We start from the raw sequence: 26,755 nt of genomic DNA on the forward strand, positions 1-26,755 counted from the left end.
ACGCTCGCACTCACAGGTGCACACACACCCTCTCCAGTGCCCCCTGGCTGCAGGCACCCATGGCCCACAGGAAAGGAACTGTGGCTGAGCACAGTGGTCACTGGCACTGCCCGGGGAGGGGCGCTGTTGGAGGCTGAGTGGGTGCTGATGGGTGCCCAGCCTGAGGGGTCTCTGGGGGCCGGGAGCAGGTGGGAGTCTCTAGGGGACCAGGGCAAACTTGTAGGACTTTGGACGGCAGAGCAGGGGTGTCCTGTCTAGTGTCTGTTCGACCAGTCACTGCTGCTTGGCTCACTCAGCACACACTTGCCTCCACAGACCCCTGCCCCCGGCCACCTTACTGTCTGGCCAGGAGACAGCACGCAGGTGCAGAGTCAGGGCACAGATGGAAAGAAGTGGTAGGGAAGACCAGAGGGCATGCACACAGAGACCTCCCGGGGCACACACAGGGGACCAGGAAGCTCTGGGGTCTCTCTTCTCCTGGGGGCAGGGGACTAAACCAGAGATTTGCAAAGCTGCTCATCTGAGGCTGGAGCCCCACTGGGCTGTCTGGCACCCCCAAGGATGGCAATGCTGTGGCCTAGCCCCCAGGCCTGCCTGCACTCCATCTCAAGGAGGAGCTCTGGTCCTGGGAGGCTGCCCTCCAGGGTTGGGAGTGGGGACCCCCCTCTCACCCTCTCCGAAACTCCGCTCAGGTAGGGACATCACAAGGCCCAGAGCCAAAAAGGCATCTGTGGGCTTCTTGCTAGGAAGGGGGCCCTCACACCCCTCCCAGAGCACCTGAGGCTCGGGCTGTCCTGGCCTGCAGCCCTCGCCCCTCCCAGCTGGCCCTCGCGCCCTGACCGCGCCCCACAGCGCCGGGCACAGGGGGGACACTGGGCAGGGGACACTGAGCTAGGGGCTGCTCGCAGGCGGACCTTGCAGTGCCTCCAGGGCAATCCTTCTAGGGGGAGTCGAGGCGCCCCCTCGAGGGCCCGCGGGCGGGGCGGCGTCCTCAGCGCCCAGGCCGGGAGGGGACGCGCCCGGCGAGTGGGGAGCGGCTGTGACTTCGCCCTGGACGGCTTCTGGAGAGGTGGCAACGCCCCACGTTCGCCGTGTCTCCTGTGGGGGCCCATTGCCTGCAGCCCCCACTCCGGGCCCTCCTGGTTCCCCCTCCATCCCTCCCCTCCCTCCCCTTCCTACCCCCACCGGCCCATCCGCGGGGCCGCAGCGCCTCCCGGTGGCCGCGCGTCCGGGGAGGGGTGGGGAGGGCTCGGAGGGGGCGGGGTGGATATAAGGCGGCCCCTCCCGCGGTCCCCTCCCTCCTGCCCACTCGGCTCCCGCTCTCTCGCTGTCTGGACCCGGAGCCTCCTCCGGACGGTCCCGCAAGGGCGCCCCGCGCGTGGAAGTCAGGTAAGCGCCCCTCCGGCCCCGGGCCAGGAACCCCCCGCGTGAGGACCTGTAGTCCGGCCCTGGACCCCGGGTCCTCAATCAGTCCTGCTGATTGGCAAGCCCTGCCGGACAGACAGGACAATGCGGGAGCGCGGGGGACCCAGGGTGGGGCTCCCCTCGGCCGGCGCCCCGACTGGTTCTCCTCGCGGTAAGGAATCTCCCGACAGGGTCTGGGGGCCCACGCCCGCCCTCTGGCCCCACTTCAACCACTTGGCCCTGGGTCGAAGCTCTGCACGTCCAAGTCTTTGGTGCGTCAGGCACTGGGACCAGGGGGCGCAGTTAATTGTGTGCTGCCTCCTCCTGGCCTCTTCTGGGGCTCAGTGGGGGGCTTCTTCCCTATCCCCGGGCTCAGTGCTAAGACGCAGCACTTCTGGCTCTCTGCTGGAACTTGCCACCCCAAGTCACCAAGGGCTGGAAGGGCTCAGCATCTAGGCAGACCCATGCCGGGTCCTGGGAAGTTTGGTGTCATCTCTGGCCTGGAGGAGGGTGGAGGGCCCAAATCACCCCCTGGGTGAACCCTCCTTTGAAGTGGAACTGGGTACAGAGTCTCCAGTGGTACTGGCCCCTCTCCCCTGGGCCCCAGGAAGACGGTTGTCCTCCTTCTGGAAGGAGTGGTGGGGGCTAGAATGAGTTCCTGGGGGCAACAAGAGGGGCGTCTCTGACACCCGGAGGGAGGGTATGGTGTGGGGGGAGAGCACAGATCACATACCCCCTACCCTGGGAATCAGCAACAGCTCAGCCTGCCCCCCATTCCTCTGAGGCTGGAGGTGTACCCCCACACATACACCCTCCACCCGACCTCCCCCACGAAGTCTACTGGGGAAACTAAGCAGCGGGTTGAGTGGCTGTCACAGAGAGAGGTGGGAACACTGCTGATCTCGCCTGTGGTGGCTCCTTTATACCCTGGCCGGGACTCCTCACAGGGCCCAGCAGAGCCTCAGGAGCCCAGCACCCGCAAGGTGTGGGGGTGTCAATTGCTGAGAGGCTTACTGATCTTACTAACACCATAACAACACACAAAACAGCAGGGCATCACCCAGCCATCCCGCTCAGTACCCACCTGGAATATGGCCGCTGTACCCAGGGAAAGAGCTCCGGCTCCCATGCTCACACCCACCCACCTCCCCCATCTACCCAGCTGACCCCGAGGAGAGGATCTTCACTTTTAGATGGATGCCCAAAAAGGAGGCTTGAGAGCCACAGATTTCCCCTTTGTTTCCTTCCAGTAGAGGAGTCAGGCCAGGAGGCCATCTCACGTTTGCTTAAGAAGCCAGGCCCAGAGGCCAATAGGCATCTGGGGCTCCCGGAAGGAAGCTGCCTGCCTTCCTCCCATCACTGGGACACAGGAGAAGGGGGCTGGGGAGAGGGCCTGGAATCTCCTGGCCAGACTGGAGGGGCTGGGCACCCGGGGCCCAGGTGTGTCCCCTCGGCAGGACACAGGTCTCAATAGGCCACTGGGCCACTCCAGCCGCTTTGAAGCTGTGCTGGTGAAAGTGACCTGGGAGGCCTATGAAGACCAGAGCTGGTCGGGGTAGTTGGGCACATCTGCAGTGGAAGCCACATGGAAAGCAACGTCCAGGGGCAAAGTCGGGCTCCATCCACTGTGCCACCTGGTTGGGTGAGGTGTGGTCGCCTGTACCAGGCAGTGCACACCCACGACAGCACAGATGGCTCCGTTGTACAGGGCCCAGCTGCAGTCCCTTGGGTGTCATGGGGAGCCGTGGGGAGCCGTAGGCAGCAGAGCTGCCTTCAGACAGCTCCCTAGGGTGGGCCAGGACGGAAGGAACCGCCAGTGCCAGGGAGAAGGCCCTGGGCCCCCAGGAGCTTCCTGGGGCCTCAGCAAAAGGTATGGCCACGCCCACCCTCCTCCCCAGCCTGCACTCTCTTCTGTACCGCAAGGTTTGGGCATCCATCTGCCCTTTACCTGCCGGGGCCGCTCGGGGTCTCCAGGTGCGCGAGCTGTAGGTAGACCACGTCAGCAGCCGCAACACGCTTTATACTGCTCTTGTGATTATTAAGAAAAACACCAATAGTTAGATTCTCTCCTTTTAAACACAGCCTCACACTTCAGTGGGGCGGCTCCTCCTGTGGCTCCTTTCGCACATTTGTGCAAAGCTGGGTGGGGCCTGGTGTGGGGCACAGCAAAGGAGCAGGGTTCATGGGAGGTAGCTGGAGGAACAGGCCCTGGGGCCCTGGTCCCCACCTGAGGGGCACACGTTGGCATTGGGCCTTATCATGAAGCAACATTTTCCACAGACTGTGCAGACTCGACGGGGACATAAAACATGTCAACGCCCCAGGCCACACCAGTGGCTCAGCCTCATGGCAGCTCACTGTAGATGCTGTAATGATCACATGGGAGGTGGGCACCCCAGCTTGGAGGGGCGGTGCTCCAGGACAGCAGAGTCAGATGCCCACCAGAGAAGTGGAGAAGGACCCTGGTGCTCATCACCAGGGAGACACAATGGGCAGTGTCACTGTCTTTTCCTCATTTGCCAATTTCACAGAGAAGAGTGGGCACCTTGTTGGTTTGTCTGCGTGTCATTGATTTTCGTGTGGTTCAACATTTTTTGATCACTGACAGTTTGTAGTGTTGTTACTTTCCTGGTTATGATTTCCCCATGTTCTTTACGGGAGCTGATTTCTTACTAATTTGTAAGCTTCCCTCCCCCATTTTTAAAAAGTTGTGGTAAAATACACATAATGTAAAATTTACTATCTTAACCATTTTTAAGTGTACAATTCAGTGGTATTAACATTCATATTGTTGTGCAGCCATCACCACCATCCATCTCCAGAACTTTTCATTTCACAAAACTGTAACTCTGTCTCCACTAAACAATAACTCACCGTTCCCCCTCTGCCCAGCCTATGGCAACCACCATTTTACTTTCTGTCTCTATGATTTTTGAGATACTAAATATCTCATATAATTAGAATCCTACAGTATTTGTCTTTTGTGACTAGCTTATTTCCTTGGCATAATTTCCTTAAGATTCATTCATGTTGTAATGTATGTGCTAGAATCTCCCTCCTTTTAAAGGCTGAATACGTAATACTCCATTGTGAGCATGGACCACTGTTTACTCCTTCATCCATCAGTGGACACTTGCTTCCACATTTTAGCTATAATGAGTAGTGCTGCTATGAACATGGGTGCACAAATGCCTCTTTGAGACCCTGCTCTCAATCCTTTTGAGAATATACCCAGAAGTAGAATTACTAGATCATATGGTAAATCTATTTCTATATTTTTAAGGAACCATCATACTGTTTTCCATAGCAGCTCTCCCATTTTCCATTCCTACCAAACAATTCCAATTTCTCCACAACCTCTTCAACACTTTTTATTTTCTGATTTTTTTGCTAGTATCCATCCTAATGCGTGTGAGGTGGTATCTCACCATTTTGATTTGCAGTTCTCTAATTAGTGATGGTGGGCATCTTCTCTTGTGCTGATTGGCCATTTGTATGTCTTCTTTAGATAAAAGTCTATTCAAGTCCTTTGCCCATGTTTGAATAGGGGTATTTGTTTTTTTGTTTTTGTTGAGTTGTTGTTTTTGTTGAGTTTTAGTTCTCTATATATTCTGGATATTAATCCCTTATCAGAAAAATAATTTGCAAATATTGTCTCCCACTCTGCAGGTTGCCTTTTGACTCACAAAAAAAGTTTTTATGAAGTCCAATTTGTCTATTTTTACTTTAGTTGCTTGTGCTGTTGGTGTCATATCCAAGAAATCATTGCCAAATCTAATGTTGTGAATATGTTGCCCCATGTCTTCTTCTAAATTTTTATAGATTTAGGTCTTCCATTAGGTCATGGGTCCATTTTGAGTTAATTTTTGTGTATAGTGTTAGTTAAGGTTCCAGTTTCTTTCTTTTGCATGTAGATATCCAGTTTTCCCAGCACTGTTTTTTGAAAAATTGTCTTTCCCCCCATTGAATGGTCATAACACCCTTGTTAAAGGTCATTTCACTACATATGCAAGGGTTATTTTTGGACTCTCCATTTTATTCCATTGGTCTATATATCTATCTTTATGCCAGTACCACACTGTTTTGATTGTTGTAGATTTGTGTAAGTTTTGAAATCAGGAAGTGTGAGTCCTCCAGCTTTGTTCTTGTCTTTCAGGATTGTTTATTCTATTTGCAGTTTCTTGAAATTCCTTATGAATTTTAGAATGGATATTTCTATTTCTGTAAAAATATCATTATTCTGTTAGAGATAGTATTGAATCTATAAATCGCTTTGGGTAGCATTGACATCTTAATATTAAATCTTTTAATCCATGCACATGGAATATCTTTCCATTTATTTATATCTGCAGTGTCTCTCAGGAATGTTTTAGTTTTCAGTGAATAAGTGTTTCACTTCCTTGGTAAGGGTAATTCCTAAGTATTTTATTCTTTTGATGCTAATGTAAATGGAATTGTTTTCTTTATTTCCTTTTTATATTGTTCATTGTTAGTGTCTAAAAACACAACTGATTTTTAAGTGTTGACTTTATATCCTGCTACTTTGCTAAACTTATTTATTCTACACATAAGTATCTTTTTGTGGAATATTTAGGGTTTTCTACATATAAGATAATATCATCTGTGAACCAATCATTTCTTCCCTTCCAATTTGAATGACTTTTATTTTTTTACTTGCCTAATTGCACTGGCTAGGACTTCGAATACTATGTTGAATAGAAGTGACAAAAGTGGGCATCTTTATGTTGTTCTTGATCTTAGAGGGAAAACTTTCAGTCTTTCACCATTGAGTATAATGTTTGTTATGGGATTTTCACATATGGCTTTTATTATATTGAGGTGATTTCCTTCTATTTCTAATTTTTTTTAGTGTTTCTATCATGAAAAGATGTTGAATTTTATCAAAAGTTTTTTTTCTGTATCGATTGAGATGATCATGAGGGTTTTTTCCTTTATTTTATTAATATGGTGTGTTACACTGATAGATTTTTATATGTTGAACCATCTTTGCATTCCAGGAATAAATCTCACTTGGTCGTGGTGTTTAATACTTTTACTATCCTGTTGAATTCTGTTTGCTAATGTTTGGTTGAGGATTTTTGTATCAATGTTCATAAGAGTTATTGGTCTATAGTTTTCTTTTCTTATAGTGTTATTGTCTGGCTTTGGTATCAGGATAATGTTGGCTTCATAGAATGAGTTAGGAAGTATTTCCTCCTCTTCAACTGAAGTTTGGTGAATTGCAATTGAAAACTTTGAAAAGTATTAGTGTTAGTTCTTCTATAAATGTTTGGTAGAATTCACTAGTGAAGTCATCAGGTCCAGCGTTTTTCTTTGTTAGGAGATTTTCAATTACTGATTCAATCTCCTTACTATCTATAGGTCTATTCAGAATTTCTATTTCTTCATCATTTTGTCTTTATAAGTTTTGTGTTTCTAGGAACTTTCCATTTTATCTAGGTTATGTGATTTGTTGGTGTACAACTGCTTATAGTACTCTCTTATAATCCTTTCTATTTCTGTCGAATTGGTAGTAAAGCCCCCAAGTTCATTTTAGTAAGTTGAGTCTTCTCTCTTTTTCTTTCTTAGTCATTCTAGCTAAAGGTTGTCAATGTTGTTGATCTTTTCAAAGACCCAACTTTTGGATTGACTGATTTTTCTTTGTTGTTTTTCTATTGTCTATTTTATTTATCTCTACTCTAATCTTTGTTATCTCCTTCCGTCTGCTAACTTTGGGTTTAGTTTGTTGTTCTTTTTCAGGTTCCTTAAGTTGTAGGGTTAGGTTATTAATTTGAAATGTTTCTTGTTTTGTTTTGTTTGTAAACATTTAAAGCTGTACATTTCCCTTTTTAGCACAGCTTTCACTGTATTCCATGTTTTGGTATAATTTGTTTTCATTTTTATTTGTCTCTGATTTTCATTTTTATTTGTCTCTTTAATTTCTCTTGTGGTTTCTTCTTTAATCTATCGGTTATTTAAAAGTGAGTTGTATAATTTCCAGTATTGTGAATTTTCCCATTTTTCTTCTGTTATTGACTTCTAACATTATCCTATTGTGATCAGAGAAGGTACCTTGTGTAATATTTTCTTTTTAAACCTATCAAGGCTGCCACTGTTGTCACACTTTCCCCCATCATGGCAAGCCCCTTTCTCTCTGGCTGAATTGACTTCCAGGAAATTTAAAGTGTTGACATCTGTTTTCCCCATTTATTTTTCTTTTTCTCCTTTTGGGATCCCAACAGTGAAGACTAGGGCATTCAAAAAGCAACTGCATGTATATGCCAAGAGGAAGGTGCAGGCTCAGAAAAGACCAGAGAATAGCTTACATTTATGACCCAGGCTGATCACTGGCACAGAGAAAGCCTACAACAATAAAAACAAACAAACAAAAACACAGCAAACCTTGGGGAAGCGAAAGAATCTGATTTCCAGAGTTATCACATTATTAGATTCAAATGTCCAGTTTTCAACTACCAAAAAGTCACAAGACACACAAAGAAACAGGAACATATGGCCCATCCAAATGAAAAAATATAAACCAACAGAAACTGTCCCTGAAAAAGACCTGATGGTGGATCAACTAGACAAAGACTTTAACACATCCATCTTAAAAATGCTCAAAGAACTAAAGGAAGGCTTGGAGAAAGTCAAGAAAACAATGTCTGAACAAAATGGAAATATTAATAAAGAGATAGAAAACCTAGATAGAATCTAAAAAGAAATAATGGACCTGAAAAGTACAATAACAACAATGAAAAAATTCATTCAAAGATAGATTTGAACAGACAGATGAAAGAATCAGTGAAGTTGAAGATAGGACAGTGTTCTAAGGAACAGAAAGAAAAAATATTTTTAAAAAGTTAACAGAGCCTAAAGGACCTGCATACATGCTATGGGAGTGAAAGAGATAAGAAACAAAAGGGCAGAGAAAATAGTTGAAGAAATGATGGCTAAAAACGTCCCAAATTTGATGAATGACAAATTTCAACATTCAAGAAACTTGGTGAATTCCAAGGAGAGTGAACTCAAAGAGACTGTCACACTAAGACACATCATAATCAAACTGTCAAAAGACAACAAAAGCATTTTAACATCAGCAGAGAAAAGTAACTCATCATATCCAAGGGAGCCTCAATAACATTATCAGCAGATTTCTCATCAGAAACTTTGGAAACCAGAGGCAATGGGCTGATATAGTCAAAGTGCTAAAAGAAAAAAATAACTGTCACCCAATAATCCTGTGTCCCGCAAAACTGTCCTCCAAAAGTGAGGGCAAAATAAAATCATTCCAAGATAGACAAAAGCTGAGAGTTTGTCACCACTAGACCTGCCCTGCAAGAAATGCTCAAGGGAGTCCTGCAGGGTGACATGAAAGGCCATTAGACAATAACTTGAAGCCATAGAAGAAACGAAGATAAATACATGAACAATTATAAAAACTGTTCTTATTGTAACAATGGTGTGTAACTCCATTCTTTGTTTTCTACATGAGTTAAGAAATGAATATATTTTAAAAACAATTATTAGTCCAAAAGCTAGTATTATTGTAACTTTGGTTTGTAACTCCACATAATTTTTATTTTCTACATAATTAAGGAACTAATGCATTAAAAATATTTGCTTATGTTTTTGGACATACAGTATATAAAGATGTAATTTTGTGACATCGATAACTGAAAGGGCTGGGGATGGAGCTGTATAAAAGCAAAGTTTTTGTATACTATTGAAGTAAAGCTGCTATAAATTCACATTAAAGTGTTATAACTTCAGGATGTTAAATGTAATCCCCATGGTAACCACAGAGAAAATACCTAAAGTATATACACAAACAGAAATGAACAAGGGATGTAAATGTTCTACTACAAAAATCAACTAAACACAAAAGAAGACAGTAATGCAGGAAATGAGGAACAAAAAAGCTATAGGGTACAAGGTGTGATCAAAAGATACAATAAATGTTTAAATTTTAAAAATTATTGCAGTAAAAGACACAATTTCTGTCAAATAAAAACGCTATAGGTGTGTCCTGATTCACTTTATTCACTGGATCTGGCACCGTGTGACACTGGCTCATCCCCCAAGTCAAAATGACCATGAAAGGTAAACATTTTGAATCAATTCAGGACATGAAGGCAGCCATGACAGCACAACTAAAGACACTCATGAAAGAGAACTTCCAGAACTGCTTCAGAAAGTGGCAAGAACGATGGGAATAAGTGTGCTCAAAGCAAGGCGTATGTTTTGAGGGGGATAAATGGCAATGTATCTTTTTTTAATGTAATAATTTTTTTAATTTAAACATTCACCGTATTTTTTTATCACACCTCATATATAGAAAACAATGGTAAAATGACAGAAGTAAGCCTCTCCTTATCAGTAGTTACCTTAATTGTAAATGAATTAAACCCTCCCATCAAAAGACAAAGACTGGCAGAATGAATTCTTTTAAAACATGATCCAACTATATGCTGTCTACAAGAGATTCACTTTAGAACCAAAGACACTAATTGAAAGTGAAAGGATAGAAAAGGTTATTCCATGCAACGAGGAACCAAAAGAATGTAGGGGTGGCCATACTAATATCAGATAAAATGGACTTTAATAAAAAAAGTGACAAGAGACAAAGAAAGACATTATATATTAACAAAAGATTCAATATAGCAAGAAGATACGACAGTACAAACATTTACACACCTAATAATGGGCCATCAAAATGTTTAAAGCTTCAGAATATGAAATTGTGCTCACATATTGGGAAGACTGTTGCCTGGCTCTTGGTGTTCTCACTCTTTTCGTGTTGCTCTTGCTGTAATGAAAGTCATGTGTGGGAGCCGTTATCAGGAGTGTGAACCTGGAACCAAGCTGCCTGGGTTTGGAGCTCGGCTATTAGCTGAGCACCTTGGACCAGTTATCTACACGTACTCTTAGTTTCCTTAGCTGTGAGATGGGTATTATTAGTCCGAGGGCTGTTGTGAGTCTTAATGAAGAGATATAGCTTAGTGTCTGGCACAGAGTAACCACAGAAGATATTTCATCGCCCTTTCATCCGTTCTATTTTTTCGAAGGCTTTTGGTCCATGTTTTGCACTCAGTTACTTACTTCTCCTGGAATTTGTTTGGGTTCTCTATGTGAGGACGGATTGCCTTTATTTCTAGTCACGGTGAACCCTTGTGCCAGCCCCTTTCACGGCTCTGAAAGCCCACCACCTCATTTCCTCTGTTCATGTATGTTGTTATGCCTCTTGCTGTGTGATCTGTCAGCCCATTCCAGCACCAAAACCACAATTCTTAATCACTGCAATTTTATTGTACTGTTTGCATTTGATAATGCAAGTTTCCTCATCACCCTTCATTTCTTTTTATTTTTCTGAGCTACTTTTACTTATGCTTCTAGGTAAATCTTAGATTCATTTTTGTCAACAGATACTACCAGCAAAAAAAAAAAAAAAAAAAAAAAAAAAAAAAAAAAAAAAGATTTTAATCAAAATTACATTCAATTGTAGATTGTTAGAAATAATTGATATTCTTAAATATTATGTTTCTCATCCAAAAACAAGATGTGTCTCTCCAATATGTTCCTTAAAAATGTATTTATGGTCACAACCGATCTTTGTGATACTTCTGGCATTTAATTTTATGCTTCCTGGCTCTTTTTCTCTTCATTTTCTACATTTTACTGTATTTCTCGTTTCTTTGCTTTCTTATTTATTTGTATTCATTTCTCTGTTGTCTGCAGAAATTCCTTGCAGAATTTTTTAGCAATGGCATATAGGTGGCATAGACCTGAGCTCATTTTTACCTGAAACTTTTATACATGAAAGATAAGCTGGCTGGGAAGACATCATCGGGTCATTTTATTTTCCTTAAAACTCTAATGTTATTATCTCATTGTCTTCTGTCCACAATACTGTGGAGAAAAGTTTGATGCCTTTATTAGTTATCTATAGCTGTAATGAAAATTTCCTCAAAACTTAGTGATTTAAAACAATAAACATTTACTACCTCATAGTTTATTTGGGTCAGAATTTTAGGAGGGGCTTGGCTAGGTGGTTCTAGCTCAGGGTCAGCCCCTCGTGAGGTGCAGTCATGATATTGGCCAAGATGATGGTCACGTGGAGTCTTGACTGGGATGGGAGACCTGCCTGTCAGGTGGCTCACTCACCCAGCCCGTGGCTGGAGGCCTCCATTCTTCCCCTGAAGGGCTTCTGCAGAGGCTGCGTGAGTGTCTTCCTGAACAGCTGGCTTCCCTATCAGCGAGCCAGGCAAAAGCCACATGTCTTTTAGGACCTAGTCTTGGAACTCACATGCCATCACTTCCATGATTGTCGGTCACAGGCCAGCAGTGATTCAGTGTGTGAGAGGACTCATGAGGGCGTGGATACCAGAGGCTGCAGTGCTTGGGGCCCCCATGGAGGCTGCCGAGCACAATGCCAGATTTTTCTTTTTAGGTGTTTCCTGTGTTGTTGCTATTGTGTTTTTCCTGTGTAGGTATTTTTCATTACATTTGAGAATCTTTCCACCAGTACACTTATTATGTGGGCATCTTTCCATTTATGTGTGCGAGGGTGTGATGTGTGTTCAGTGTGTGTGGTGTGTGTGATGTGATGTGTGGGGTGTGTGTACATACAGAGCAGTACCAATCTGGGTGCAGTCTCCCTGGCCTGTCGGTCCCCTCCTCCCCCACCCGTAGCAGACAGGACAAGGTGGCACCTTGGTGCCCCCAGTGGGATCTCCCCCCATAGGGCCAGCAGGGTGACAGGTAGTAGAGGATGGAATGTGCCCACATCTGTCTTCAGCCCTGACCGGTCCCCCTAAGGTCTCACAGTGGCCGTCACTAGTGGTTGATGGCCCTGGACCCCTTGTCATAGTCCAACTCCCTCGTGGCTTCTGGGTTCATCATGCCCTGGTCTGCCTCTCACCCCACCTCCTCAGCCCCCACCTCAACCGAGTGTTGCCCCCAGCCCGCCCCCTGGAACCAGCCTCTGCTCAGCCAGGAGCACTCTTCCTTTGGGTCCTCACTCTGACACATCGATCGCCCTCCTGGATCCCCTGAGCTTGCTTTGACCTCAGCAACTGTCACTGTCTACAGGGTCACGGCTCTTACCTGCAGCATCACGGCCTCTTGTCCCAACCATGACTCTACGTTGGCGGAGGCAGGGCACGTCCTGTTCACCTCTAACTATGCCAGGACTAGCCCCTCTTCACCTTAAACCCAAGTGTGGTGGCACCTGCCGACACATCTACCCCCTCTCAAACACAGGAGGTCCCCACAACATCGAGGGGCGTCACCAGTAAAACCGCACTGAAGTGCCCCTGGTGTGTCTGCTTCCCCCCAAAGCTGTCCAGGCACCACCCCTCACCCCAGCCCTGCACGGGCCCACCAGCCACTGCTCCCCACCAGCAGGGCCCCAAGTGCGGGGGGTGGAGACTGCCAGGTCTTCCTTTGGGTCCGCCCTCTGTTCTAGGGGCTCCTGGGAACAGCAGGGGTTTGTGCAAAGCAGGCTGCAGGGGCCCCTACCAGAAGAGCTGGGCCAAGCCCCTTCCCCACACTCCCACAGAGAGGCCCCATTCCTCCACGCCTGGTCCCCAGACCCTGCCCACCCAGCCCAGCCCCCAGGTCCTCTGGTCCTGAGTTGGGCCTGGGCACAGAGGCAGCAAGCAGCAGGAAAACCTCCGATCCAACGAAACATGCCAGGCACACCTCCCCTGGCTCTAGGGAAGGTCCCCCACCCCGAGCTCCCCAGGCCTGCCTGTATGGCGGACCCCACATTCCACCCCACGCCATTCTTCCTACCTGGTCAGCATGCGGTCAGTTGGACAGCTGGCATCAAGTACCAACCCACTCTGCCTTGCCTGGGCTTCTGGCCCTTCCCAGTGCCCCTCCTCCCAGTTGCCCCCAGCTGACCCTTCTTCCCTGTCCCCCACACACCCCCTCCCCCCACCCTCCTCACGATGCACGTCACTAGCATTTCAGTTCCGGAAAATGCGCCCATCTGCCTAGCGACCCAGGCTCCCGCGCAGCGACGGCCTGGAACGTGCTCATCCCACCCAGAACACAGCCAGAAGCTTGGGGTCTCTGCATCGATAAATGTTTGCGGCCCCCTCCCAGGGTCCCTGAGCCCAGGTGCTGGCTGACACGCTGTGTGTGCCACCCCCACCATGGGGGGGCTCAGGGACAGGAGGGGCTCCCGGAACGGAGGTTCCGTGGGACGCCGTCTGCAGTGGCCACTCCCCCCGGTTGCAGGACGAGGGCGTCAGGGCGCACGGGTGCTGCCGAGATGCTGCGAGGCCGCTGCTCTGCCCTCCTGCTCTGGGGGCTCCTGGGGACGCTCCACGCCCAGCAGCAGGAGGTCGTCGCCCCCGGCACCTCCGAGAGAAACAACTGCCCAGGTACCGGCGGTGGCGGGCTGGGGGCCCGTGGGTGGGCAGAGGGGTGTGGCAGAGCCTGGCAGCGGGGAGGCCCGCTCACCGCGGCCCTCGGTCCGTGTCCCCAGAGAAGGCCGACTGCCCCGTCAACGTGTACTTCGTGCTGGACACCTCGGAGAGCGTCACCATGCAGTCCCCCACCGACAGCCTCCTGTACCACATGCAGCAGTTCGTGCCGCAGTTCATCAGCCAGCTGCAGGACGAGCTGTACCTGGACCAGGTGGCCCTAAGCTGGCGCTACGGCGGCCTGCACTTCTCCGACCAGGTGGAGGTGTTCAGCCCACCCGGCAGTGACCGCGCGTCCTTCACCAAGAGCCTGCAGGCCATCCGCTCCTTCCGCCGCGGCACGTTCACCGACTGCGCGCTGGGCAACATGACCAGGGAGGTCCGGCAGCACGGGGCCAAGGGAGCGGTCAACTTCGCGGTGGTCATCACCGATGGCCACGTCACCGGCAGCCCGTGTGGCGGCATCAAGCTGCAGGCCGAGCGGGCCCGCGAGGAGGGCATCCGGCTCTTCGCCGTGGCCCCCAACCGGAACCTGAACGAGCAGGGCCTGCGCGACCTCGCCAGCACGCCGCTGGAGCTCTACCGCAGCAACTACGCCACCATGCGGCCCGACTCCACGGAGATCGACCAGGACGCCATCAACCGCATCATCAAGGCCATGGTGAGCAGGCCCCGCCCCTCGGCTGCAGCCCCGCCCACCCCTTGTGGGTGAGGCCCGCTCGCCGCGATGGCCTGCGTTCCCTACTACATGCTCCGCCTGGGCGCTAACCAGGGTTTCTCTCCGTCTTTCCTGCAGAAACATGAGGCCTATGGAGAGGTGAGAGGCACTGTGGTCCTTGCCAGCCCTGCTCCTGCCGCGCGCCCTGGGGGCTTCTGAGCTGACCCAGCAGAGATTACACATTGCGCCTGGCACCACCGTGGTGTCCCCCGGGGCAAGGGAGAGAGGCCCCTGTGCTCCGTGTAGGGCCTGAGACGGGTTTGGAGGAAGGGCACCTGACCCAAACCTTGCTGCTGAAATCCAGGAAGTCTGCATTAGCGTCGGTGTTAGGGTCAGCGTTAGGGTCGCCCACCAAGCAACGGCCAAGTGGACAAGGTGGAGGGTGGCCCTCCAGACTGACAGGCTATGTCCCCCTGAGCTAGGCCAGGAGAAGACGGGGGTGTGGGGTACCCAGCAAGGGATCTGCTGCCTGGGTCCCTGACGTTACCCTTGGCCCTGTGTGTCCCGGCGCCAGCTCACAAGAAGGAGTGCCTCCCAGTCCACTCGGCTCCTACAAGCACAGCCTTTCCCAGAACAGCTGCTCGCAGCACCGAGTTAACACACAAGCACGAGGAGCCTAGCCACCCGCTATGTGACCCCTGCTGCTGTCAGCCCAGCCTGTTTCTAAAATTTGGCTAGAGCTTGTGTAGACCCCAGCCCCCTGGTGGGCGCCTCCCAAATCTAGTCCTTCATCGAGCCCCATATTCAGGTTGGCCCACTCCCCAGCGGCTGGGAGCCTGGGCAGTGCCCTCCCATCCCCCACCCCCAGCTGCGACTCCCATGCTGGCCTCACACTGCCCTTTGCTTCTTGTTTCAGTGCTACAAGGTGAGCTGTCTGGAGATCCCTGGGCCCCCTGGCCCCAAGGGCTACCGTGGACAGAAGGTAAGATGCGCAGACCATGCTGGGGTCCACACTGCCAGGAAGCCCCAACCCCTCTTGAACTACAAATGTAGCATAAACTACAACACACGGGCTCAACATAGCTGACCCTGGAGGAATTAAAATTCAGTTTTTATCTACTTCCTTTTAAATGGCATTTTGGGGAAAAGAAGGGACACTTTTTTATTTTTAAAATTTGCCTTTAAAATACTCTTCAAGGAGAACAATCCAAGATGGCAGAGTAGATACACACTATACTTGCCTCATCTCATAAAACATCAAAGTTACAACTAAATTATAGAACAATCAACCTGAAGAAACATCTGAAGTCTAGCTGAACAAAAGTTTGATAACTAAGGATATAAAGAAGCCACCACGAGACACAAAATGGGCTGACCCCAAACTTCCATGTGGCAGATGAAAATTGGGAAGGATATCTCAGAGATTCCCCACGGAAGAGCAAGAAACTCCAGCCTCACACCAGGCTCCCCAGCCCAGAGTATTGGTGCCAGGAAGAGGGGCCCCTGCAACATCTGGCTGTGAAAAACAGTGGGAATTCTGACCATCTGGGTGGAATGGAAGGCTGCGGGAAACCCAGCTGTCCTCTTAAACAGCTGGCACATAGACTCACTCACAGGTACTCACCTTGGGCTCCAGCGAAGAGACAATAACTCTGGGGGCGTTGGAGACTAATGGGGCAAACTGAGGTGTGTGACTTCAGGCGGAGGCCTGGAGGACAGCTGGCATTTTCCCTGTGTGGTGTCCTCTTCTTGTGCAGCCGACAAGCAGGAGCCATCTTTCCTGTGTTGAGCCCGCCCCTACGCTTACGTCCAAGTCTAAATCTGATTGGTCTGGTAAACCCCACAGCTCCACCCTGCTGACTCACTGAGATCCCGCCCACCCAACTCTCAGTGCAGGAGGCTTTTTCTGCAGCTGAACCTTATGGGAACCGACAACCGGCCGCAGGCTTCGGAGTGTCCTTGATTTTTGTGGAGTTACCCCAGGCCTGGTACTGGTGGCAGCCAACCTCGGTTCAGACTGTGGCCTCTCCCACATGCCTGCAGGTTTAGCACAGGCAGCAAATAACCATGGATCGTTCTGTCACTCCTACCAGGTAGTCCCCAGGCAGTCACAGGCAGTGGGTGACCTGGGCCTGCACTTAAGCCCCTTCCAAGAGGCCACAGAACCAACGTACTTGGAGGTTGGCTTCAGACCACAATAGAGCACTGCCCAATTAGCCCCATAACTGGCATAAACAAAGGGAGGTCTCAACAGGCACCAGAGCCCACTAGGGTGAGTCCCACTCAGTGGGGTAAGCCTTCCGCACTGCAGCCTGTAGGCTGTGGACGTGGCCAAACCCCACAGCCAACCAGCCTGAGGATCAGTCCCACCCACTGACGTTCCAATAGCAATCAAGGCTCAACTACAATAGGAGGACACACACAACCCACACAAGGGACACTCCTGGAGCACCTAGTGCAGGTGACCAGGGAGACTGTCAGGGCCCCACTGGACACCTACTACATAAGGCCACCCAGCCAAGACTGGGAGACATAGCAGATCTACCTAATACATAGAAACAAACACAGGGAGGCAGCCAAAGTGAGGAAACAAAGAAATGCATCCCCCCAAAAAAAGAACAGGAGAAAACTCCAGAAAAAGAACTAAATGAAATGGAGGCAAACAACATACCAGAGACAGAGTTCAAAACAGTGGTTATAAGGATGCTCAAGGAACTCAGTCAGAACTTCAATAAAGAGATAGCAAGCATTAAAAAAAAAAAAAAAAGATATAGAAACCATTAAAAAGAACCAGTCAGAAGTGAGGAATGCAATAACTGAAATGAAGAATGCACTAGTAAGAATCACCAGCAGACTAGATCAGCAGAGGATCGAATCAGTGATTTTGAAGACAAGGTAGCAGAAAATACCCAATCAGAACAGCAAAAGGAAAAAAGAATTTTTAAAAACTGAGGATTAAGAGACCTCTGCGAAAATATCAAGCGTAACAACATTTTCATCATGGGGTACCAGGAGAAGAGAGAAAGCAAGGGATTGGGAACCTATTTGAAGAAATAATGACTGAAAGCTTTCCTAACCTGGTGAAAGAAATAGACATACAAGTCCAGGGAGCACAGCACACATCTTGTCCCAAACAAGATGAACACAAACAAGATGAACACAAACAGGCCCACACCAAGACACATTATAATTAAAATGGCAAAGGTTAAAGACAGAGAGATTCTTACAAGCAGCAAGAGAAAAGTAACTAGTAACTTAAAAGGAACCCCCATAAGATTATCAGTTGATTTGTCAACAAAAACTTTGCGGGTCAGAAGGGATTCACCGAAAATATTCAGTGAGGGAAAGCAAGGACCTTCAACCAAGATCACTCCACCCAGCAAAGCTATCATTTAAAATCAAAGGAGAGATAAAGAGCTTCCCAGACAAGAAAAAGCTAAAGTTGTTTATCACCACCAAACCAGTATTACAAGGAATGTTAGAGGGACTTTTTTGAGAAGGAAAAAAAATATCAAAATTATGAATAATAAAGTGACAATAACTGCATATCTATCAACAATTACTTTCAATGTAAATGGATTAAATGCTCCACTCAAAAGACATAGGAGGGTTGAGTGGATAAGAAAACAAAACCCTTACATATGCTGCCTACAAGAGACTCACTTCAGATTGAAAGATACACACAGACGGAAGTAAAGGGATGGAAAAAGATGTTTTGTGAAAATGGAAATGGAAAAAAGAAAAAAGAAAAAGAATCTGGGGTAGCAATACTTACACCAGACAAAACAGACTTTAAAAACAAAAGTTATCACAAGAGACGAAGAAGGACCCAGTAATCCCACTTCTGGGTAATTATCCAAAGAAACACAAAATGCTACTTTGAAGGGATGTGCTCATCCATATGTTCATTGCAGCATTGTTTACAATGGCCAAGATGTGGAGGCAGCCTGGGTGTCTGTCTATGAAAAATGGGTAAACAGGAGGTGGTACATATATGCAATGGCATATTGCTCAGCCAGGGAAGGGAATGGGTTCTTACCATCTGTGGCAGCATGGATGGACCTGGAGGGTATTGTGCTGAGTGGAGTATATCAGACAGAGAAAGACAGATGCAATGTGATTTCGCTTATATGTGGCATCTAAGAACAAAATAAACAAATAAAACAGAAACACACTCATAGATACAGAGAACATTTTGATGGTTGCCAGTTGGGAGGGGGTTGGGGGGCTGAGTGAAAAAGGGGACAGGATTAAGAAATACAAATTAATGGTTACATAGCAGTCATGGGGATTTAGAGTATAGCATAAGGAACATAGTCAATAATATTGTAATGACTGTGTGGTGTCAGATAGGTACTAGATTTGTCAGGGTCACAGGAGGGGTTGGGGGCAGGATGAGAAAGGTGAGGGGTTAAGAAGTACAGAGTGGTAGTCACAGAATAGTCAGGGGGATGTAAAGTGAAGCACAGGGAATATAGTCAATAATATGGTAATAACTATGTATCGTGCAGGTGGGGACTAGTCAGGGGGAATCACTTTTTAAATTATATAAACATCTAAACTATGCTATACGTCTGGAGTTAATATATAATAATATCGAATGTTAACTGTAATTGAAAAATTAAAAAGGGAGGAAGGGGGAGGGGAATACGAGGTCCACATTTCAGGTATAAAACAAACAAGTCATGGGGATGTAATGTACAGCATGGGAATACAGTCCATACTATTGTGATAGTGTGGGATGGTGTCAGACGGCTGCTGGACTTATCATCGTGATCACTTCTTTAGGTCTGTAAGTGTTGAACAACTATGGTGTACCCCTGAAACTGAGATAATATTGTATGTTAGCTATAGTTTTTAACAAAAATCTTTAAAATACTCTTGAAAAGTAAACAAGCAGGTCAAGTACATCAACAAAATGTGGAGGATGTTACTGTTAGTGATGTGAATTCATACAAAGACCAGTTCGGTCGCTTGTTAAACAAGACGGTTAAGGGGTCCAGTTGCCCTGCATTTTCCTAACAGACCTGTACAAAATGAAATCGTTCCAAAATTCATACCAGAGTATCAGAAACGCCGTAATTCATGTAGAACATTATGGAGAAAGGCAGACGGGCCAGAACCTCACCTCTGAGGAGGCGAGACAGAGTTTGAAACACTGTTACAGAGAAAGTTTGCGCCAAGTAGCTTTGTGTTTTCTTCCTTCTGAATTCGGAAGTTAGCTACCTAGATGCAGGTCTGCAAGGCTGCTGGCCAGGTGCTCCCACAGCCACCCTGATCTCCCCTGTCCTGGGACAGAGCCACCTGGCCCCAAGATTCTCACTTCTACCTCACAGGAGCCCGTGACAGGGTCCCTGGTGGCCCACCCACCCTTGTTGCCTCAGTTTACCTTTGTGTTTGCTTTTAGGGTGCCAAGGGCAACATGGGTGAACCTGGAGAGCCTGGACAGAAAGGGCGACAGGTGAGTGTCCTCCCACCCCATCTAGCGGCCCGTCCCCAAGACTGGGGTTACACCCATGGCCCTCTGTTCTTCTTCCACAGGGGGATCCAGGCATCGAAGGCCCCATCGGATTCCCAGGACCCAAGGCAAGTTGCCCTGAGCCCTGCCCCAGTGGCTGGGGACATGGGGTCAAGCCAAGTGCTGCCTGGCTCCAGGTGGGGCCGGCCCACGGCATCAGCCCACCCTTCCTGCCCCAACCCAAGGAAGTGAAGCACCTCAATATTTTGAATGTTGTCCCCAAACCAAGTGACTAGCCTGAGCCCCAGTCATGCCCTTCCACCCGAGACTGGTGACCACCACCCACTCTGATGGCTGCCTTCTGGCTCCTGCACACACCCATCCTAATGCGGTTTTTCTTTCCTCCAACCTCAGGGTGTTCCTGGTTTCAAAGGAGAGAAGGTGAGATTCTGACTGAGCAGCCAGACCTCCCAGCCCCTCCCCGTGTCCTCAGTGAGCCTGTGGTCCCTGCTGGGGGCATGCCATGGCCTGGTGCCGGGTGGTCTTGTTCTGGGGTCCCTCTGGCCTCGTGTTTGGCTGCGGGCAGACTTGGGTCCTTAACGGGTGGGTGTGTGATCCTGGAGACCTGAGCTAATGGCCTCATTTTCCTTCTGCACAGGGAGAATTTGGAGCCGATGGGCGGAAGGTAAGCGGGGTGCTGGGCTGGGCAGGCTGGGCATCCCACCTTCCGGCTGCTCCAAGGGGGTGGCAATTGGGGCTGATGGCGTTCCCTTTTCCTTCTCCCTCCAGGGCGCCAGTGGCCTGGCTGGCAAGAATGGGACTGACGGACAGAAGGTAGAGTGCCCTCGGGCGTGTCACGGGCGGGGCGGGAGGGCAGTGGACAGCATCTCAGATGCCACCGGAGTGAGCAGAACCTCCTCAGACGCTCGGGTCCTTCCCTGAGCATGGCCACTGGGCACACTGGCTACTGCCCACAACCTGTGGTTTGGGCAGCCCCAGTTTGCACGTGTCCAGGGGACGCAGGACAAATAAGGACATTGCAAGAGCAGGATGGACATCTACTTCTGAGAACCACAGCCCAGCCCTGCAGGAACTCCCCAGCCGGCTCTGCAGAACCCAGCTGAGCCCGACCGGCATTTCACAGACATGTACAAGCACATCACACGTGCACATGCCTGTAATGGGCACACACATGCACACATGTGGGGGGGCACTCTAGACACTCATGCTCCCAGCTGAAACCAGGGACTCTCCCACCTCCACAAAGGTGTCGCCATGATAGTCAAGCCATTGAAAGACAGGGTCACACGCCGCATGCCCGGTGCACAGAGGCCAGCATGCACTGGGCCCACCATTTACACTTGTCACTGGGGCACATCATCCCCACATCTCACCCCTGACACATTTCTGCTCCCCGTTCTCCTTCAGGGCAAGCTGGGGCGCATCGGACCTCCTGGCTGCAAGGGAGACCCCGGGAGTCGGGTAAGTGCAGCCTCGGCTCCTCCCACGTTAAACCCCTGGTTCTGGAGGCACTGGGCCCCAGGTGGGGCTGGGAAAGCTGGAGTCCCTGAGCGTGGACACTGCCTGCAGCCCTGCTCTGCTTGTCCCTGACCCCCACCAGGATTCAACCAGGGCTGAAGTCACAACAAGACAAAATGGCCTTGGGGACACGTGGGTCCCGTTAAGGGTGGCTGCTTCCCAGAGTCCTGAAGGGCTCAGCACTGAGCTTGTCTGGTCATCCCACCCAGGCCCAGTGGGTCCAGGCAGCTGAGAACAGGGTGGAGTGTCCAGTCCAGAAAATGGGGGCTGGTTACCCTCCCCATGTCAGCTGGCCCTGGGCTTATGGGGAGACCCCGAGTGCAGCCCTCCCCTCTTCTCTTGCAGGGCCCCGACGGTTATCCAGGGGAAGCAGGCAGCCCTGGGGAGCCAGGAGACCAAGGAGCCAAGGTAGGTGGCCAGGCCAAGGTGGCAGCGGCCAGAGCACAGCAGGGTCACCGCCCTGCCAGTGCCTGCTTCCTGCTGTAGCGCCCGCCTCTGGGGGAGGCGCCGGGCCGGGAAGGACAGCAGAGGGCCAGTCCCTGTCATGGGCAGGGGGCCTATTGTTGTCCTGCCCAGGGCTCCACCCTCTGGGGTCTAACTCAGGACCAGGCTCTCAGGTGCCTGTGGGGTTACTGCCTCAGGCCATGTGAAGGTCACTTTGCCTGCCTGCGTCACTCCCCTGGCTACCCAGAACACTAGAGGGACAGGAAGAGCAGCCTTCCCTGCCCTCCCCCTGCCCCCACGAGAAGCCAGCATCAGACGGGAGTGTCTGATTAATTCATCTGTGCGGCTGCCCAGGGCCTTGCCCCCAGGAGTGTGCCCTACAGAGGGGGTGGGGGCCCCAATAGGATCCTGTCCCAGGACTGGCATCTGAGGAACAAGAGGCTGATTTCTCCCCACCCTTACAGGGGGATGCTGGCCGCCCAGGACGCAGAGGACCCCCAGGAGACAACGGGGCCAAGGGGAGCAAGGCAAGTGCCCTTGACATCCCACCCCAGCCACACACCGGTGGTGCCCACAGAGGGGGCCAGAGGGACGGCAGGCCCCCTCACCGGCCCCCTGCCCTGAGCAGGCCACCAGCCTCTCTGTCCCACTGCCATGTGACAGGGCGTCCACTCCCTGAGGCAAACACGGTCCCACCTGACCGAGTGTGGCCCAGGTGATGCCGCCTGGCTGAGCTGTCCCTTCCCCACAGGGCTATCAAGGCAACAACGGAGCCCCAGGAAGCTCTGGTGTGAAAGGAGCCAAAGGCGGGCCTGGGCCCCGAGGACCCAAAGGCGAGACAGTGAGTTCGCGCCCCTCCTGCCCGGCCCCTCCTGGCTGCTGCCCTGCCCTGGGTCCCTCGGAGCCTGAGGCGTCCCCAGGGTGTCTCCATGACCCTACTGCAGCAGTGGAAGGGCTGGGCCACATCCCTGCTGGACGCTCAGTGCCTGTGAAGTGGTACTGTGTCGCCACCCTGCCCTCCCGAGGGCTAACGTAGCCCACACACACTCTGTGGGGTCCCACCCAGCATTCCCAGCCCACCCCGCCCTCCCAGGGATATCCCGCCTCCGGGCCTATCCTCCTGGCCTGGCCCAGAAGTGAGCTGAGTGACCGTGCTGAGCGGGGCCAGGCCAGATCCCCGTCATGTCAACTAAGGTTTCACCCAGCCTGCCCGCGGAGCAGGGGCTCTGCCGTCATTTCCTAAATCCTGGGCTGGAACCAAACCAACCTGCAGAGAATGAGGGTCTGTGCTGAGGCCAAGTGCAGGGGTCCCCAGGCCCCAAAGCCAGAGTCCTCACGGGGAGAGCCGAGTGAGGGGTCCCTGTGTGGCCCCCACCCACACACCCACTCTCCACAGGGGCGCAGAGGAGACCCCGGAACCAAGGGCAGCCCAGGCAGCGAGGGCCCCAAAGGCGAGAAGGTGAGTGTTCACCTCTGCACATGGGTCCCTGTGGGTCCCACACAGCATCCCCACCCTGGCGCTGAGGGTCCCAGGGACAAGGGAGAACAAAGGCCGCACGGCCTGTGGGGGGACACCTGCCGAGGAACCTCAGGGGGCTCGGCCAGTCCCACGTGTGCCGTGCACAGGTGCACAGGCCCCTGCCCTGGCACACGTGGCCTGTAGCCGTGAAGGGGTCTGTGCCTTTGGAGCAACGTCCGAGCTCCCTGGGAGATGTGGGTGAGGAGCTGGAAGGAGGGGCTCCCTCCTCTGGAAACGGCTGAGGTCCCTGCCAGGCTGCATGAGACCGAGCGGGCAGGGCTGCTTCCAGTGTCACCCTCCTCAATCTGGGATCCTTCCCGCCAGGGAGTTCTGTGTTCTCCCTCACCTCCCACACACACACCCCAGACTAACTGGGCCTTTCTTCTCACAGGGGGACCCTGGCCCCGAGGGGCCCCGGGGACTGGCCGGGGAGGTTGGTGGCAAAGGAGCTAAGGTAAGCAAGTGGCAGGCAGCACCCAGCTCCCTGGCAGGACTGGGCTGCACCTGGGACCCCCTGCCCCTCCCAGCCCTTCTCCCTCTGCGGGCCCTGCAGGGGGGTAGTGGGGGGCACTGTGCTCAGGGCTGAGGACCAAGGCAACGCCCAGGACCTGCTGGAGGACAGCAGGCCCCCCCCACCCTGTGACGTCCCCATGTTGACGACAGGCTCTCAGAGCTGCCCTTGTCCCCTTTCTCTGCAGGGAGACCGAGGCCTGCCTGGACCCAGAGGTCCCCAGGGGGCTCTCGGGGAGCCCGGGAAGCAGGTCAGTAGCAGGACATCTGGGAGGGCCCTGTGGCCCTGGGGCTCAGGCCCCTGTACTGCCACTTGGGTCCTCCTGTCCTCGGTCAGGACACTGTCCCCATGGCAAACTCAGGCAGTGGGACAGGGACCAAGGGTCCCCATGCACTTCACACCTTTGTTCCTCCCTGAGGGGTCCAGCTTTACCCGGTGGGGCCTGGGAGCCAGGAGGGGGCATGTGGAAGAGGGGCAACAAGGCAGTGTTCCTGGCGGTCAGAGCTGGACATGGTCAGTCTACCAACTCCCTGCTTTCTCTGACCTCAGGGATCTCGGGGAGACCCCGGTGATGCTGGTCCCCGTGGAGACTCGGGACAGCCTGGCCCCAAGGTACGCCCTCCCCTCGCCTGGGGGTTGGAGGGACGTCAGGAGGCCTGGCAGAGCTCCTGTTCTCATCTGGGGGATGGCATGCCTCCCCGAGGCCGGGCCTCACCACCTTCAGTCCATGCTGACCACTCACGTTTCCCACTGGACCTTCGTGACTGACTCTTTCTTTCCCCTCCTCCAGGGAGACCCTGGCAGGCCTGGCTTCAGCTACCCAGGACCCCGAGGCACACCCGTAAGTCCTGGCATGGGATGGAGGGAGGGGCGGGCCTTATCCTGGGAGACAGGACGAGGGGGTGGGGGGTCACATGTTGGGTGCAGACACAGGTTCCCCAGGAATTGTCTCAGACACAGTGCAGGACACATTCACCCAGATTATTGTAATTGAGACCACCCCTGTGAGGGAAGGGAGAGGGATGCAGAAAACCTTCAGGTCCCCAGCCATGCCCCAGGGGTCAGCGTGTCTGCTCTTGGGGATCTGTGCTGACTAACCCTACCTGTGCTTGCTTCCCAGGGAGAGAAAGGCGAGCCAGGACCGCGCGGCCCTGAGGTACGAGGGGCCCCTCTGCACCCACCTGGGGTGGTCTGTGCCCTACTCCCCCAGGTGGGAACACTACGCCCCCTCACCTCCTGCTGGGCCAGCAGTGGCTGCCCCCAGCTGAGCGCTGAGTGTGGTGGTGGCGCCCAGTACTTGTCTCTCTCTAACCGAAATCCACGGCCACCTGAAGGGCCCTGAGCTGTTACCATCTAACCAACCCCAACAGCAGGCCCAGGCTCTCCAACCAAAGCATGTCTGTCCCAGCTGACTCACTGGGGGTTTTGAAAGGCTGGAGGGGTCAGCAGAGCTCTCTCAAAGATGTTCCCTCCCCGGGGCTCACATGTGTGTCCTGTGCCCCAGGGGGGCAGAGGCGACTTCGGTGTGAAAGGAGCACCTGGGCAGAAAGGAGAGAAGGGCGAGCCTGTGAGTATACTTCTTGTCCCGCCTCCCTCCTCCCTTCTCATCCCTCCTCCTCCTCCCTCCTTCTCCTCCTTCCTTGACCTTCCTCATCCCCACAGCCTAGGACGGTGTGCAGGGACCACCCAGGGTGCTTGCTGAGTGCCCCCTTCCCTTTTTCTTCTCAGGCAGATCCTGGTCCCCCTGGTGAGCCAGGCCCTCGGGGGCCAAGAGGAGCCCCAGGACCTGAGGTAGGTCAGTTGCCGGTCCCTGGGCCACCCCGGCTAACATGCACCCCGACCCACAGGTCTGTGCCCGTGGTGGAAGAATGGAGTCAGTGTGTAGGATTGGGGACATGGAGGGGGCGGGGACCCTGCCCAGCCTCAGCTGTGACAGTAGCCACCTCTCACTATTGTCCTTCCTCCTCCAGGGAGAGCCTGGACCCCCTGGAGACCCTGGCCTCACGGTAGGTGTCAGTCGGGGATGGAGTCAGTGTCCTCCCTCCTAAAATCGAAAACTGAGGTCAGAGGGCAATGTCAGAGAGCAAGGTCAGAGTGCAAGGTCAGAGAATGAGGTCAGAGAACGGGGGAGCACGCCAAGGTCAGAGGCTGAGGTCTGAGGCTAGGGGAGCAGGGCTGCAGATTCCCCGCAGGCGGCCCCTCGACCCCTCCCGGGTTCACTGTGCTGGCCGGGCTGGCCTCTGTTGCAGGAGTGCGATGTCATGACCTACGTGCGGGAGACGTGCGGGTGCTGTGGTGAGTCTTGGGTCCCACATGGCAGTGGAGCAGGGCTGCCCCCGGGCCAGGACTTTGTGTCCTTGGGTGCTCTCATCCAGGGGTCGGGTCATCGTCCGAGTCCCGCGCCCCCTCTTGCAGTCACGGTTCCCAGCATGCCCCTGGCTGTGTGCCCCTGAGGTCTGGGGGGTGTCCCGCTGTGGTGAGTGCGCACAGCAGTGCCCTTACACTGCCTACAGACTGCGAGAAGCGGTGTGGTGCCCTGGATGTGGTGTTTGTCATCGACAGCTCTGAGAGCATAGGCTACACCAACTTCACGCTGGAGAAGAACTTCGTCATCAACGTGGTCAACCGGCTGGGGGCCATCGCCAAGGACCCCAAGTCCGAGACCGGTCAGCTGTGCCCACAGGGGCCGGGGCGGGTGGCCAGCAGGCCCTGAGATCTGGTTCCAGGAGTCCGAGGGTGGACAGAAATGCAAGGGAGGGACGTTAGCATTACCAAGGGTCCCAAGGCGCCC

General features: G+C 51.9%; 1 protein-coding gene and 1 long non-coding RNA gene across 3 annotated transcripts in view; one reads left to right on the plus strand and one right to left on the minus strand.

Moving 5' to 3' along the window:
• The first annotated feature begins 1,314 nt into the window (after positions 1-1,314).
• COL6A2 (collagen type VI alpha 2 chain) overlaps positions 1,315-26,755 on the plus strand; it is a 37,378-nt gene continuing 11,937 nt past the window's right edge. For both annotated transcript variants that reach the window (XM_081024918.1, XM_081024919.1), the window contains exons 1-25: positions 1,315-1,389; positions 13,648-13,793; positions 13,898-14,496; positions 14,632-14,652; positions 15,410-15,475; positions 19,901-19,954; positions 20,035-20,079; positions 20,366-20,392; positions 20,610-20,636; positions 20,741-20,785; positions 21,380-21,433; positions 21,836-21,898; positions 22,399-22,461; positions 22,686-22,775; positions 23,331-23,393; positions 23,845-23,907; positions 24,152-24,214; positions 24,514-24,576; positions 24,755-24,805; positions 25,085-25,120; positions 25,469-25,531; positions 25,693-25,755; positions 25,935-25,970; positions 26,214-26,259; positions 26,478-26,630. In XM_081024918.1, coding sequence (XP_080881044.1) covers positions 13,682-13,793; positions 13,898-14,496; positions 14,632-14,652; positions 15,410-15,475; positions 19,901-19,954; positions 20,035-20,079; positions 20,366-20,392; positions 20,610-20,636; positions 20,741-20,785; positions 21,380-21,433; positions 21,836-21,898; positions 22,399-22,461; positions 22,686-22,775; positions 23,331-23,393; positions 23,845-23,907; positions 24,152-24,214; positions 24,514-24,576; positions 24,755-24,805; positions 25,085-25,120; positions 25,469-25,531; positions 25,693-25,755; positions 25,935-25,970; positions 26,214-26,259; positions 26,478-26,630 — 1,966 coding nt within the window. In that variant the 5' untranslated portion in view covers positions 1,315-1,389; positions 13,648-13,681. The remainder of the gene's footprint in view (positions 1,390-13,647; positions 13,794-13,897; positions 14,497-14,631; positions 14,653-15,409; positions 15,476-19,900; positions 19,955-20,034; positions 20,080-20,365; positions 20,393-20,609; positions 20,637-20,740; positions 20,786-21,379; positions 21,434-21,835; positions 21,899-22,398; positions 22,462-22,685; positions 22,776-23,330; positions 23,394-23,844; positions 23,908-24,151; positions 24,215-24,513; positions 24,577-24,754; positions 24,806-25,084; positions 25,121-25,468; positions 25,532-25,692; positions 25,756-25,934; positions 25,971-26,213; positions 26,260-26,477; positions 26,631-26,755) is intronic.
• On the minus strand, positions 20,919-26,607 carry LOC308487093. The gene is made up of 3 exons (XR_013991670.1): positions 26,467-26,607; positions 25,382-25,502; positions 20,919-21,408 (listed from the first exon to the last, which is right to left on the minus strand). It is a non-coding gene; the product is annotated as an uncharacterized lncRNA (long non-coding RNA).

The sequence above is a fragment of the Rhinolophus hipposideros genome (assembly GCF_964194185.1).
Source record: "Rhinolophus hipposideros genome assembly, chromosome: 2".
NCBI lineage: Eukaryota > Metazoa > Chordata > Mammalia > Chiroptera > Rhinolophidae > Rhinolophus > Rhinolophus hipposideros.